Source organism: Cygnus atratus, chromosome 21 (assembly GCF_013377495.2).
Source record: "Cygnus atratus isolate AKBS03 ecotype Queensland, Australia chromosome 21, CAtr_DNAZoo_HiC_assembly, whole genome shotgun sequence".
Taxonomy (NCBI): domain Eukaryota; kingdom Metazoa; phylum Chordata; class Aves; order Anseriformes; family Anatidae; genus Cygnus; species Cygnus atratus.
This window is the reverse complement of record NC_066382.1, coordinates 5,902,342-5,918,206: the sequence shown is the minus strand read 5'-3', so window position 1 is coordinate 5,918,206 and position 15,865 is coordinate 5,902,342. Positions and strand designations below refer to the sequence as shown.

Sequence of the window (15,865 nt, the reverse complement as noted above, 5' to 3'; positions counted from 1 at the left end):
CTTGCTGTATTGTTAGGAGTCAAATGGAAGAAGCAGCTGTGACCTCCTTCCCCCTCTGACTTTGGAAATATTTCTGAAGGTAAAGGTGCAGGTTTAGCAATTCTCTTCATATCCCATCATCCAGCTCTTAAAAATCCCAATAGGAAAATGAAAGCATGTGGCAATCAAACCATACAATTAAATAGATAGTAACAATTAGTCACAAGGGAGGCTTGCATAAGCAGTTTTTCATATTTACAGCTTACATGTTTTGATTCTGTGCACATCACCGTAGAACTAGTGCTTGCCATATCTGTAGCATCAGCGTTACAAGACAAAAACTTGTTATGTCTCTGCCTATTGCTTGAATACAGTCAAGCCTGTATCTTTTCTGAGTTCCTGTGGAACAGGATTTCTTAGTCATCGCCTTCAGACCTGTTCAGTTTCTTGATTTCTTGTGCCCCCATGCCTTACTTTTTCAGACTTCTAGTGAAATCTAAGTTTCAGCGTTGTGAACGTCTCTCTTCACCTTTTATTTGGTGCCTGTCATATAAATTGTTTGTGTATCTGTACAAATAACACATAAACCTCTGGTGAAAATGTATGCATTTACCCTATCCCTGATCCTTTAGCTTAGAATGGAGTCTTTTCAAAGCAAGGATGGTATTTTGTTGTTTTTTTTTTTATATAGCACTGTTAAGATTTGGTTTTGAGAACATTCGAATATGCTTGCATTATTGCTAAAATAATAATAGTGGAACAGCTGACAAACAAGCCAAAAGAAAAAAAAATTACAGCTGTTAAAAACCAGAAGCATCTCCAGTGATAATATTTAACCCTGTGAGTGTCTAACAGCATCCTCTCTGAAGGATATAGGGGTGGTTATATAATTCCCGGTAAGAGTATTATCAGATGTGCATCTGCTCTGCTGAAGTCAACAGAGTTAGGCTGATTTTTATTAGATTCGGATTCAAGACTTGCAGTAGAGATTGATCTCAAATTATGTATGACAGTTTTGTGTGAAGAGGTATATTATAAGTAACTGCACATTACGTGTAGCACTTAGAAAAAATATTTCTGATAGGTATTACAAGCAATTTCTAAGTACATGAAAGTCATCTCAAGGCAGATACAAGCATCATTAGGGACTTTCAGTTTTCAGGTGAGATGATGCTCCCTAACATTTCTCATTCACAGAGGGCAAGTAAAATATTTATCTGGTACTCAGATTCAACCAAAGCACTGAAATATATCTTACAGGGGTTTTAGATGGTGACTAGTCTCTGTGCTTTTTGCAGGGGTGAATATCACAGTAATTTAGTATTAGAGTTTGTGCACTGTGCAACAAACGAAAGGAAACTCATTCCCAACAACTCCCTTTGTGGCTGTCTTGGCTCCAGCTCAAACCAGAATTGCTCTTTGGGATGCAGCTTGATAAATTGATTGATAGATTGACTGATTTTGTACACGGTCATGCAATTACATTTTTGAATCTAACATAACTAGAAGCAGCTGCAGTCTGAATTGTCAGTTGTTTGCATCTTGCTTGTTCCTCGTTCCTATCTTCTCTCCAGCAGGTGAAAGCCTGTGCCAGCTGTTTTCTTTGGTTGTTTTGGTGGTGGTGTTTTTTCAGCAGCCTCTTGGTTGAGCCTTAGAGTACTGCAGTCTCTGTCTTCTCATGAAAGTATTGCTTACAGATACCATTTCAGGTAGAAATATAATTGCAGCTGATGAAAACTAGACATGAACTTGGTGGTTTCAGGACTGGTAGCAATGACTAGACATCAGCAGCCTGCTCTTTTCTGTGTATTCCATGTGCATTCCTCTGGAAATAACATGCTTGTATTCTTCAGTACACGAATCATTAGTTTCAAGATTTAACCTGAAACAAACAAAAATCTGTAATGCAAGGCTTTTTCAGTGCATATGATGTCACCTTTGCGAACAGTATCCCTTTACCAGTCTGTTCAAACTGTGAAGGCAACAGGTTCTCACTATGGAAGGTATCAGTATGGGTAAAATGAGTGCTTTTTTTTCCTTTTTCTTTTTTTTTTTTCCCTTCAGAAAGAGGATAGGCTGACCTTGAGATGTGGATTAAAATGAAACTTAAACTCAGAGAACCCCAAAGCTTTAGAATGCACAATCTATCAATCTATGACCTGCATAGGAAAAAAGACCTCATGCTTAATTCCTGGCTTCAGAAACTGTTTAGTAATTGTTTAGAATAAACAAGATGGAAGTTAATTTTAGAGTGTGGAGATTCACTCTCTGAGAAGAAGCTTAACTCCATGTTCTGCTTCATCTGCCCAAACTGTTTGTTCATGTTATCCAACATCACTTTGGCAACTTTCATATCCCAACATCCCATTCCCTATCTCTCCCTTGCCAGAAGGTTGTTTACATGCTTTGTACAAAATCTAATTCCTTTTTGTTTATTCTTTCATGCAGCGCTTGTGTCAGCCAGCTCGGTAAGGGATATTGGTGAGAGGCACATTGCCTGTAGCCTGGAGATTGGGATGCTTTCTTGGGAAATGGAAGGAGAAAATTCAAACCTATCACGACTGAGGTGCATATCCGCTTTCTCACAGCTCAGACAAGAGCATTAGGAAATAGTATTGCACAAAGTGTGGTTGCAGCTCCCTTCCGTAGCATCTAATAATGAAAGTAATTATTCAGCTTTGTGCTGAATTTCATGCTGTCCGAAGGACTTAGGTGTGGTCTAAGTATGCCTGTCAGATTCGGCCCTTCTGGCAACCTCAGCAGTCTTCTGACACCTGTGACAGAACATTTGTTCTAAGGTTCTTACCACCTAGTGATCAGCTGTTTTCAAATCTTTTTGGTGCCACTTTATGGAGAGCTGGTAAGTCTTGGACTCTTATGGACACGTTAAGTAGGTCTGGACATCACAGCACCCCACCAACATCCTGTCATCACTGCTAGAGCCTCCATGTAAAACCTCTTCTAGAATCTGGATATCAGCAGTAAAAGAAACAAACTAGTTGGTTCACGAAGTAAGAAATTAGTTTTCTTTGGGCATTGCATGTACATGGAGTAACATTTAACATTTTATTAGCACAAACATCAGGAATTTGTAAGCATCAGTCCCAGGATGGGAAATAACCCTTCCAACTAAATAACCTTTCCAAAGGTATGTTCTCTCTCTCTAGCTTCTGCCTTTTTTACCTTATCTCTCACTCCTGTAGGAGAGACCAGAGGAATTTGTCCCTGAGGCCAAAATCCCATTTTCTCCTGCCTCAGGATCTTCCTTTCTTACTGATTTCCAGTGTAGAGCTAAATGCCAGTGCCTGAATCATTCTTGTCAACATCATCAACATCCTTAAGCTTTTACTCTGTTGTGTCTGCACATGCTAGGGGAGACTGAGCCAGCTGGAACAGACATGAAATCTTCCCTTCACGTAGTCTTCAGGTGGTCACAAGATCTCTCTGCCTGTTTCTTAATCACAGTGCTGCTCAGGTGACCTGCCAAGACTCAGGCACACCAGGTGCCAATGGACACCTCTGTCCAGGTGCTGCTGGACCCAAGAAGCTCATGTTAAGTCCTCCATAGCAGGAGTGCCATCTGGTGCTGAAAGTTGAACTTGAAAGCTGAACTCCCCCAGTCGAATCCTCACCAGCACACACTTGGTGCTGTAAGCTTGCATGCAAAGTACTGACAAACTCTGTTAATGGCTTGTTTTATGCAGTGACTTGTTTTGTGCCTGCTTGTAACTATCTATTTCTTTGCATGCGTAATTCCTTGGGGAAAAGGCATTTGTGTGCATAATTCTGTAGGCACATTGCAAGTCTGTGATTGTGCTTTAAGAACTTGACTGTAGCTCATTGAACATGCAGATAGTGAGAGGGACATGCTGTTAGAAAGTGCTTGAGTGAAGAGGAGAGTAAAAATTATGTTGTGTCTTTCCCTAGAAGATAGGAAAATATGTAAATGAGTGATAATTTTGAAAGCTAATTCCACACTTAGGAAATTATAAAATTGTTTACATGAACAAGTTCATATGAACATATGAAATGTTTATATGAACAAGCATTCTATCTCAAAAATGTGAGACACATAGCAGATCTATAATTAATTAAATCAGAGGATGGGAAGTTCCACAGAGACAATTAGATCTTGCTACTTTCTAAATTTCAGAAAATATTGGAGTCATTATTAAAAAAGGAACACGCTGTTTCTGTACTTGCTGTTCTCCGCTTACCCATCTGCACTACCATGGTTATAACCCTCAATACAGGTTAAAATGCATGTGTTAAAAAGAGCTAATAATACTGCAGACATTATAAAGATAAATTGATTAACATTTGTAGTAAATTAAGACCTACAGATAAAGGACCATGGCAAAACCTCAGTAGTAGATCAGTGCAGAATTTGGAGAGTGGGCCATAAATAATACCTAAGTCCAGACGTTGAATAATGAAAAGAAAGTTGGTATGGATTGCTGAACTGGCTAGGAGTATAACACTCAGGGCAATGAATGAGATGTATGTAAAACGGTATGTGATCATCTCATAACATGTTCCATACAAGGTGGAATTGAATTGTATGGACATCATTAGTTCTGGCACTTCCCACATTGTCTGTACTGGCAAAGTTCTGCGGAGTGTTCAGGACAACAAAAGCAACACTGATGACCAAGCAGAGAAGTGGATTTCAAAATGGGGAGGGCTACACAGGGAATGCCTTTCAGTCTTCTGTCCCTGAACACCTCTGCTCTGCTGGTCACCAGTACGGCATGGGGAAAGAGGCTGTCTTTCAGGGAGCCCATCATTTAGGTGCAAGGAGGGTGAAACAGTTCACAGAAGATTTTGCTCAGTACAATCACTGCTTGGAAGGTGGGGAAGCGGCAGAGGAAGAATTTTGGAGTACTATATATAGGCATATTTGGGTGGTTTTGCCAAGAGCCACAAAGATGTTTGTGATATTTACCAGTGGCAAATTATCTATCTATCTATCTATCTATTGCAAAAGTTAATTATCAGTTGTGCAGTGGTTTCAAAATACTAGGTGGATGAAGAGGATTAAGAATGTTACAGGGTAATGCAATAGGCTGCGCTTGTTGTTAGTCAGTTCTTTTGTTTGATAACTTTGGGAGAGATGCACATGTGCAGTATTGTCAAGGCCTTTGGACTTTTTTCTGTTCAGTTTAGTTACAAAATTCTCTCCAATCAGACAGGAGGGACTTTGATTCCAGAAATTTTAAAACGCACCTGTGGGAATCATCAAAAGAACAGGTACTGAAGATGCAGTATGTGTGATAAACTGATCCTGAATAAAGGTAAGTCTGATGACTCACAGGTTTGACTGAAGTTCATAAAGACATACCCAAACTGACTTTGAGTGAGCCTGCTCATGTGCAGATAACAATACTGCTGTGGCAGAACAGACTTCGACATGGATTAACTGCATCCAGCTTTTCACATCTCCTTTAGAGCAGTTGTTGACTCACTGCTGCTCTTGCTCATGCTACCAACATGTAAGCTGGTAAGCCAGCTTTCATCTTGAGGTCAGAAACCAAAATGAATTGCCAATTTCATATCCGGTTGTATCACCGAAACAAATCCTGTAAACCTCAGTCAGTGGAACATTGTGAGCTTTATCATGTTATTTACTCCTGGAAGAATTTATTTGCTCCAAGAGTAAATTACTAGTACCTGAAATAGGAAAAATGAAACTAAATTTCTCTGGTGTCAAGGCAGCGTAAAGAATCATCATTTCATTTTACTGAGGGACTGGAGAACAAGAATTCACAAGTTAAACACTGGTTGCTCCAGAGATCTGTAACTGCTAACATGTCACCACATTTAATTAATATGGTGAAGAATTTAACCCTACATTTTCTTCCTACTCAGAGTTCAGCTGGCAGAGAATGAAGATAACATACTAACCTCTTTCCACACTTGCATATGTTTTACAGCTATTACAAGTGCTAGGTGATTGCATAACGATGATGAAATATTTTACAGTTCTTAGGCATTGCAAGGCCAGCTGTTTTGACATGCAGTTATTCAGGCATCTGCCTTTACAAATGTGGGTCTGTCTTAATGTAACCACTGACCTGTGATTTTTTTTCTAATGTGTTTTGAACCTTAACAGAAACAGTTCAAGCAGCTTTGGTGCTGTTTTTATATTTTTCTCCAAATTCTCAGTTGATTGTTTGTTACAAAATGGCAAAAAGCACTGGGTGTCTCTCTCTTCCCTGAATACAACCAAGTGCCTCTCAGAAAGAAACTTTGTAGAAAATGGTTTAGAGGACATTCAGTTTTGCTTGTGAGGTTTTCCCTTACTTCTTCTGTGTTGCCAGTCTCAGATACTTAGAGGTAACGGTCTCATTTCTACAGCTCTCATTTCCATACCTCCCTTCTGTGCCACCCATTTCACTTTAAAGTCAGATTTGTAAGTAGAACCCAATTACCCCTTTCAGATTTTACAACCAAGCCCAAACCGATGGTTTGCCTATGTACATAGACTGATGATTACTGCTCATCTCAGGAACAGTGAAAGTATCTTTACTCTCCAGAAGCTTTGGGGAAGGATTTTATCTGTGCTCTCATACTGATTTTGTGTGTGTTATGTGGATATATGTATGCATATTTATGATTATTCATATGTTGCAAGCTGTAAAATGTATTTTGCTATATAAATGGTGAGGTTTTATTCTTTGACATAAGAGAACAAAAATTCTTACAACAGAATAAGAGAACATCAAAACAAGGATACCAATTAAAGGGTTAAAAAAAAAGAAGGTGAAAGATGCATGTTCCCAAGTTACATGTTGCCAAATAATAGCAACTGAAATTCGGAATTCAGCAGACCATGCTATCATAACTTATTATTTCTTGATGAGATTCTAATTTCTTGCCTAGATATCCAATAGCTACTAAATGGTTAACTGAAATACACTCAGTCTGCACACTAAGTCACCGTCTTCAAGAATACATTTTAAAAGCCTTTTATAAAGTTTACAGCGTGATCCACTATTTTACTTGATGATGGAAAGGAGAAAATACTGTAACCAAAAAACCCTATTGTACCATGGAAGCCTTCTTCAATGTGGTACCAGGTCACTTTTACATCATTGTCCTCTAAGCGTTTCTTGTACAGCAATCCATCATCCCTGAGCACATCATGTTCACAGGTAATTATACAAGCCTCGGGCAGTCGGCAAATAACAGCATCCTCTGCTAGCAGCGGTGAAAATCTTGTCTCAAACAGTTCTTTAGTTTCTTCATGGACCTGAGGAACACATGAAGTGGGTATTGGTGGCTCATAATCCTGTTTGAATTTCTCTGGGATAAGATCTGGATTTATCCATTTTCTGTATTTCAAATTCATACTCTCAGGGACATGAGAACCTGCCAAAAGAGCTTCTTTCATGGAGCAATCCTTATTCAGGTACTTCAGAATATAATGGACTGTACGTTCCCGAGACAATAAGGCAGTGAAGGCATTTTTCTGGTGAGATGGCAGATTAAAGTTCAAGGCCTGGAGAAATGGATAGATCATGACCTGGGCACGTATCTTCAGGATGTCTGTTCTGTTTACTAGTTCTTGGCAAACATTAGCAGTAAAAGTGCCCCCTACACTATCCCCACATACAATAATCCGATCAGGATCCACACCGTAGTTTTCTGCAGTCTTCAAAAAGTGAATGGTAGCAGTGAGGCAGTCCAAATTCTGGGCTGGATACTTGCACTCAGGAGATAAACAATACCTGAAATGTACAAGGCTGCAATTTCTACAAATATATATATTTGATAATTGCTTGAATGTCTCAACTTAAATGCGTTCATGGATTATATTTTTACAAAAACTTTCCAAAAGCAGTGTTACTGACTTAGTTTAAAATTTTACATACTGAAGCAAAACAGAACAGCTTCCCCTCCCATTTCTGTCAAAATTCACAGACTGTTGATCACTGAGGTTTGTTTTAGCATAATTTAAGAACACAGGGGCTTGAGTAGTGCAGTCCAATCACCCACAATATAGAAAACCACACATTTACTCATTTTCTGGTCAGCAGGGAAGTTTGCAGTTCTCTTGCTGGGACTGACTGCATGTATGTATGTATAGCTGCAAGTCAGTCCTGCTTGGCCAGAGAATCAACCAAGTTCTGGCTCCCAAGGCTTTTATGCCGGGGGCAATGATTATTATATTTTTATTATGTTAGTATATATTAGTACAGTATTGTATATTATTATTACACTTTAACATAATAATAGTAATTTAATAATATTATATTATAAGCAACCATACAGTAAATATACTGTGGTGACAAAGTAGCTTCCTGCGGACAATTATTTCATTTATTTTGTTAATTGAAACAAGTGGATTGCGGGAGAGTGATGTTAAAGTAACAGTCTCTTTGTTTAGTTCCTAACAAACAACATACTTGCATGTGATGAAAAAAGCTAGGCAGGCATAACAGCCCAGGCAAACACCCAGTCAGGTTAAAGGGAGTGAAATATCGACCTCTCCTTTGAGAGCAAGATGCATTTTTAATAACCACGGTTCTTTATTCTCTGTAAGTGCAGTCTTAGGTCTTTCTGGAGAATATTAGGTTTAATAAGGAAAAGCTAAATACTACCGAGGCAGCGGTGCAGGCAATCTCTGTTAACCCTTCACTGTTTGCTGAGGCACACTGCTTCTGCTTTTCTGTTTTTTCACTATTCTGCTAAACTAACTCAGTGGCTTCATAAAGTAAACATCCTAATAACTAGGGAATAAAAGGGTGTCAATATAATATTTCAGAGTCACTTTAACCCACCATGACTCACTCACATATGGAATATACAATTCATGTTCAAAACCAATTTCTCCTAACTTAATAAAATTCTTTAGTAATGATTTTTTTTTCCACAGGAGAATTTGTTGGAAAATCAAGTTTCTTCTTGCCATCAGCCATTTTCCATAAGCAGAATGCCTTTAAAAGGAAGCAGTGGCCCATGTAGTTTTAAATATATATTAAATTTTAGGCTTATTGTTTACTTTTTAAAATCATTCCTGAAGCTCCCTAAGTAATAGCGTGAAATCAGGAAAGCAGTTTGTGATACATTATTATCAAACAAAGGTCATGATTTCTGTGGTGATAACATAAAAATGTCTGTTCTGAAAACAGCTGCCAAACTGTTTGGGTTACTTTATAAACCCTTACCAGGTGTACCTTGTTGTCATTTCATGGCACGTGCTTGCTCACACATACTGACAATGTAAGGATGGACAATACTAGAGCTCACTTCCTTTTCTTCTGTGCAAAGAAAAATAAGGCTTGTTCAGAGGTGGAGAAGCACAAGAAAGACCTCTCCAGCTCAGGGAGCAGCACTGGGGGCAGCTCACTTACCCAACAGACACGACCACGGAATCAGATTTTCTGGCTATGTACCGGCATACTCTTTCGTGGCTTCCTGCAGAACAAATGTTGTTAATGGAATTAATAGCTTCGAATACTTGAGGCAATATCCTCCCTTCTTTTCTTATGACATATTGCCATGATTGAGTTACACAGAGCTAACAAATTGATGGTCTTATTGAAGAGAGACGACATTTGGTACTGCATCCTCTGTGTGGGCCCCTTGCCTATTTAGTGAGCTACTCCAATTTTCTCTAGGATAAAATAGTCTAGACTTTTAATCCTCAGAACACACTGTAACAGTCATATATTTAGGGAGACTGTTGATCTGTAAGGAAAATAAGGATTTATTATTATTTGTTATTAAATACAATTTCTTAGAGTGATTGTAAGGGATAAAGTACCTTGAGATCTTCATAAAAGATTATTACATTATTTCAAATTAATTGTGGGAGAGTCTGAGACTGACTTAGTCATGTCATATCATTTTGCTGTGGAAATGCTAATTGCATTACTGTAGCTAAGTCTAAATAAATTCTATATTCAACGCAGAGATTTGACTATTTGCTGAAGAATGAAAGATGCAGCTGGTATGCCTCCAAAGAAATCAGTGTATTTCTGTGTGGCTAATTCAGGCAGAAATCCAAAGCATCCGAATTATGTTATATTAAAATGTCTAATTATAAAATTATCCCACAGTAAGGCTGTGGGCAGAAATATGCCTGTTAAGATGTATTTAAAGATACACTGGGTTTTTCATCAGCCTTAATTCTATCTTTGTTACATTTAGAAGATTTGGTTTACAGGTATTGTTCAATGATGTGTTCTACCTTAAATCACAGAATCCTAACACCTTTAAATATGGGTGTGTCTGCTGCCTGTAGAAACAGTATTTTTTAGGACTTGTCAATTACATATTTGCAATTATCTGCTTTCTCTAATAAACTAAACTGAAAAAAGACAACCTAACTAAAGTCCATGCAGCATGGGCACATATTTAAAAATGGCTGCTGTAGGCCACTGAATTACAATGAGTGCTGTTTATAGACAAACCAATAAACATCCTGCAGGTAGAGATCAAAGGGAGGAATGCAGGAACTAACAACTTCTGTTAAGTTTTCAGACCAAAAAGAATTTGTTTATTTAGCAACACAACTTACTATAAGGAAGATATATGCCATAAAGAGGGTGATATCCTATAAAGAATAATTTGGATATTAAATAAAGACATACTAAAGAGTTTAAAAAGTAAAAACAAACATTAAATGCTTTCAGTCTCTCAGTTGCCCAAACTAAGCCTCAGTCACTTGGGTTCAGGAGAATTTATAAACATATATATAGTTAACAACCATAAATATTTTTAAAAATAATTAGAAAAATCACATTTTCTGTTTCAGTTCCTTACTTATGCCTCCGTACATCCCGCATCCCCCATGGAAGAAGATGACTCCTCTCCGTTTGCTTGCAGATGGTAATCTTGTGAGGTAAATCCTCACTGGCACTCCATCAAAATGCAGATCCTTTATGAAGAGCTTTGAATCCCTGCATGCTGGCAGTCCACCAAAAATCAACCTTATAAGTATGTGCTCCTTAAAGATACCCAAACTTTCTGAGTTCTTTGCCTAGGTATAACAGGAAAAAATCAGTATAGGAACAGGAGAAATCAGTATAAGAAATCTAAGTCTTTCCACTCTATAAGGGCCACAAAAGGCCACAAGTTACCTTTTCTATGTTGTGTTTTGGTTATTTGCTATTTTCCAAATTTATTGGTTATTTATTGGTTATTATTATTATTAAACCAAATTTGTTGGTTATTTGCTACTTTGCTTCCACAAATAACTCTCGTGGCTTTGTGATTGCACTTGTGAAAGTGGAAATGTACATCTTCACAATCTGAGATACCATTATTTCTGGAGGAATGTTGCAATACTTGTTCCAGGAAATATATAAATACCTTCTTATATCTGTGATCTGGTTTTATCACATGTAACATCAAGAATTTGCTTAGGTATGCAGTTTAGCTGTCGTGCGGCCTGAGGCTCCTTTTCTAGTCCATGAAGAGAAAGAGGCATTTCTAGAGGACAATTCCAATTTCAGCTGCATTAAGTCACGCTCTGGAAATGTCTGTTTGTCTCCACTGATTATAAAGGGAGACTATCTACTTCAGATGCCTCAGTTGAAGTCTTTAAGGTTAGGTGAGATGAAAATGTCCCTAGCATGATGTCAGATGCAGTAACTTACTGGTCTTGGGTCATCTCCATGCCACAGTGACAGTGACAACAAGGTTTAAGAAAATCAGTAGTGCCTATCACAGAACCACAGAATGGTCAAGGTTGGAAGGGACCTCTGGAGAAATCTGGTCCAAACCCCCTGCCAGGCAGGGTCATGTTGCACAGGATGGCATCCAGGCGGGTTTTGAATATCTCCAGAGAAGGAGATTCCACAGCCTCTCTGGACAACCTGTTCCAGTGTTCTGTCACCCTCACAGTAAAGAAGTGCTTTCTCAATAAAGTGCTGCTGGCCTAAATGAAGAACCTGGTGAGAATGATTCTGAATCTGATCTGCTTCTCCATCAGTAAAACCATTGCCTATATCAAGATCCCACAGGTATTTAGGAAATGGCACTTCAGCCAGTTTCTTAAATTTCTCAGGGAAAACTGATACTCTGAAGACAGGGTAGGTTTGTTGAATGTGTCACAACATTTTCTTATCCAAAGCTGTTCAATTGCAAATAATTGAGATAGCCTGAAGATCATCATGCTGGAATCCTCCTTCATTTTGAATACAGCTTGCAAGTGATGCATTTCCTGCTAGGAACATTTCTTTCCCTATTAAACGGTGACTTAATTGCCATTACAAACTATTACAATTCATCCTTCTGGAGTGATGGTAATCATAACAAGCAATTTGCAAATGGTATTTTCCTCTTCTGAGCAACAGAAGTATACATGTACATGCTGTATCAATGCCTCATAAATTAATATCCAGCTATGCTATTGTAAATTGGTCTTTCTGATCTCATGTAGCTGTCCTTTAACTCGGATTTGCTCTGTCTTGGAGAGAATTCAAATATTGGCCTTAAATAGCAATTTTGCTGCATGAGAATCAAAAATAAGACAAAGATGCGGATTTTCTTAGGTGCGTGAGCTCAGCTATCACATACATATGAAGCCAAAACTTATGTGGTTCAAGTGTGTTGCAACACACAGTTCCTCACCAAAGCATTTTTTCAAACAGTACTTCCTTTTTTCAGGTTGAGTGAGGAGCAATAAAAGAAGCCGTCATGAGCCATGGAAGAGAGAGAAAATTATCTGAAAACAAAAATGGAAACCCAGAGATGATCTGGAATTTTTTGATAACACTGTGTGCCACCACTGCCAACAGTGCTTGTGTTGTTTTAAGTCCCAGTTCCCATAGATAAATTGGATAGATATAGTTCTTGCCTTACAGCTGAAAATGCACATTTTTAGGTATCCTGGGGAAGGCAGAAAATCAATATAAGAGTCAAGGTAATCCTGGCAGAAACCACGGGGTCAATATAACTTTCCCAAAGAGCAATTTTCAAAAATTCTAGTGACTCTTAAGTCAGTGTTTTTGTTGGAGTGATAATTTTGGAATGACTGAAGTTAATAGAATTGCTGTATTGTGTTTATTTAATCTCATCTGTATTTTCTAACATGCCTGTTTTTTTAAAGAGCCCTCAGATGACAGATAATAATATATATGATAAACTTGGTATCAGAACATACTATAGTGGTATCAAAATATACTTGGTATCAGAATATAACAAATATCCTTTTTCCATTCCTTATCTTAGGAACTCTTGGCATCACAGAGGCATCTTCAGTTTCAGGGAAGAAAATGTCATGAAGGAGAATGGGGAATTTGGTATGTGTTCTATCGAAAAACTTCTTCTTAATCAATAATTACAAAATACTTCAGAACCAATAACAATAAACAAAAAAAAAATAGAAGGGATAACTACTCCTAGACAGATGTGATTGGCATTAGTAGATGAAACGTATTGTATAAGCCAGGTTCTAAGAAGTGTATATGTGTAAGAAAAAGAGGACCCAGATCAGCATGTCAGTATACCTATACTTGTGAAATAGGGTCTTTCTTTGAAAAACTGTTTGCTGGAATGCCTAAATTCTGGCACAGACTTGCTTTTTACGTGGGAGATCATATGGTGACCAGATTTTTACTTTAAAAGTAATTATGAAATCACATACGAGATAGCAAAGACCACTCCATTTGAGTTTCATGGACTTATAGACTACATTTGACAGTCTATCTGTCTCAGTCACTTTGAAGTGTTATGATTTGCCAATTAAAATGGTTATCAAAGCTTTATATCACAGTAAAATATGCACAGTCTAAATGCATATCTGTAGAAATGGATTAAAACAAAAGCTAGGATAAGAACTAGTAGGCTTTCTCTCATCTTTTCTGTTTGAGATTGTCATTGATTTCTTCAAGACAGAGCATGTGCGTAGATGCAGCAGGAGCATCATATGTATAACTGTGCTCTAGAAGATACATGTTCAACTGGTTATACAGGTTTTCTAAGAGATATCCCAAATAAGTGGAAGTAAAAAGCAGAAGACTGTCCTGTGTCAGAAAAAAAGAGGTCTTTGCTGCAACATACATAATAGGGAGTACAAACAGATAAGTCACTGGCACAAGAAGAGCTCCATTCATAAGAACGAAGAGGGTATGTTCATTGCACATGTGTAATGCACAGAGCATCATATGCTTTGTAAGAAACCTGTGAAGTCCTCACTATGAGGAGGACTACTCCTCCGAGTATAAAAATAAGCCTAGAAATTCACCAGAAGTAGATGTATAAAGGTTTTTGACAACAAAGGGCTCAAGAAAATTAAATTCAGTGCATAGCAAATGTGGGAATGCATCTTTAAAACTATCCAGAAAAGGAAGTTGAAAATTCTGGAACATTATAAATGGAGATAGAATATGTACCGTTGCAGAACAGCCACTTAGAGGCTGTAGAAGTAGCATCAGTAAAAAGAATCATCTGAAATAATCTTTTCATCAAACCAAGTATAGAAACATAGAGTACCTAATAACATACAGTCATTTTATTATTTTAAGTTTATATATATAGCTTAACATGAAGAGCAGCCTCAGATATGTAAGGACAGCAAGTCTTCTTTCATGCCAGACAATGCAGAAGGGTACATGGGTTGTAGGCCACTGGAGAATGAGGGACCTGATTTGGTGAATGCTACTATGTGAGTTTAAGCAACCCACGTAAGTCTTTAATTGATTATAGTGCCCCAAAAGACTTTTCAGGATATGGGCCTTAGTTACTGTGTTCGACACATACAAGTAGGGGATTAGAGAACACCTCTGCTTGAGATAAACCCCATACAGACATTAATGAAATCACTCTGTGGTTTTCCTGCAGACTTTCTTTTGATGCAGTATATGCCAAACATGACAGGGCTTGGGCTGCTCTTGTCTGCTCCTGTTGTCTTTTTTGAAATTTTTTGGGGTAAGAGCTGTTTCTTACTCTGTTGGCAAAGTACATAGCACAGTGAGTCTAGTTTACAAGTACTTAAATAATAAGTAGTAACAGCTCTAACTGAATCTGCTTTGTCCAGGAGGTTAGATTAGATGACCTGTGGAGGTCCCTTCCAATCTACATAATTCTATGATAATTCACCAAGACACAGTAATTCAGCCACTGCAGAAATAAGAACATGATTAATGGGTAATAAAATTACTGCAGGTAGATTAATGTTTAAGAAATTACCTCAAATATATCAAAGTGCACTCAAATACAGAAAGTGCAGCTATTATTGTTCAGCCATTCTGTCTTTCACAGGACTAGTCATTTCATTATAGAAGGCAATCAAGTTACAATTGCAGTGTAAACATGTGAATCTCAGTATTTAAAAGAGCTCACCTCATGAAGGCTGCTTTTATATACAGTATTAAAATACCAGATCAAATTTTGGCCTTTGCCTTTAAATCTGTGTTACCATATGGTTCCTATTACACACAGTTGCAATATTTAAATGCTACATTTATAGTTCTACTCAAATTTTTCCTTTCCTGAAAATCACAATATCATAGAGCATGATAAACTCACCAGAATTTCCACCAGAGTATAAAAGTAATGGTATAAGCTGAGCTTTGATGGCTGGTCAACTTCAGGAGGAATTTTTGCCTTGAAAGAATCATAAAAAGTTGCAATTAAAATCAGTAATATAAAGGCAAGTAGAATTCCTGCTATTAGTGCCAGAGCATAAAAGAATTCCATTTTTCTTTGGTGGGGATGATTTACTAGAGAACTCTTCGATATGATTCTGTCAATATTTATATGCTCCAGATTGACTCCACAGAGAAGTAATTTGCATACCAAAATTCATCCGCCCTCCTTCTCCAAATCAGGCTGCCAGGTGCTAGCAGTAGACAAACATCCGGCAATGACTGCTCTTACAACTTTGTTTAGCATGGCCAAAGTTAATGCCTACAATACTCACACTCACTATTTT

At 37.8% G+C, this 15,865-nt stretch overlaps 1 protein-coding gene across 1 annotated transcript; it reads right to left on the bottom strand.

The window, feature by feature from the left end:
• Positions 1 to 6,623: 6,623 nt before the first annotated feature.
• LOC118253416 (arylacetamide deacetylase-like 4) lies at positions 6,624 to 15,630 on the bottom strand. Its single transcript, XM_035557743.2, has 4 exons — positions 15,460 to 15,630; positions 10,750 to 10,966; positions 9,336 to 9,399; positions 6,624 to 7,709 (listed from the first exon to the last, which is right to left on the bottom strand). The coding sequence occupies exons 1-4, from the start codon at positions 15,628 to 15,630 to the stop codon at positions 6,938 to 6,940; spliced, it is 1,224 nt and encodes a 407-aa protein (XP_035413636.1). The 3' UTR covers positions 6,624 to 6,937.
• Positions 15,631 to 15,865: the final 235 nt, after the last annotated feature.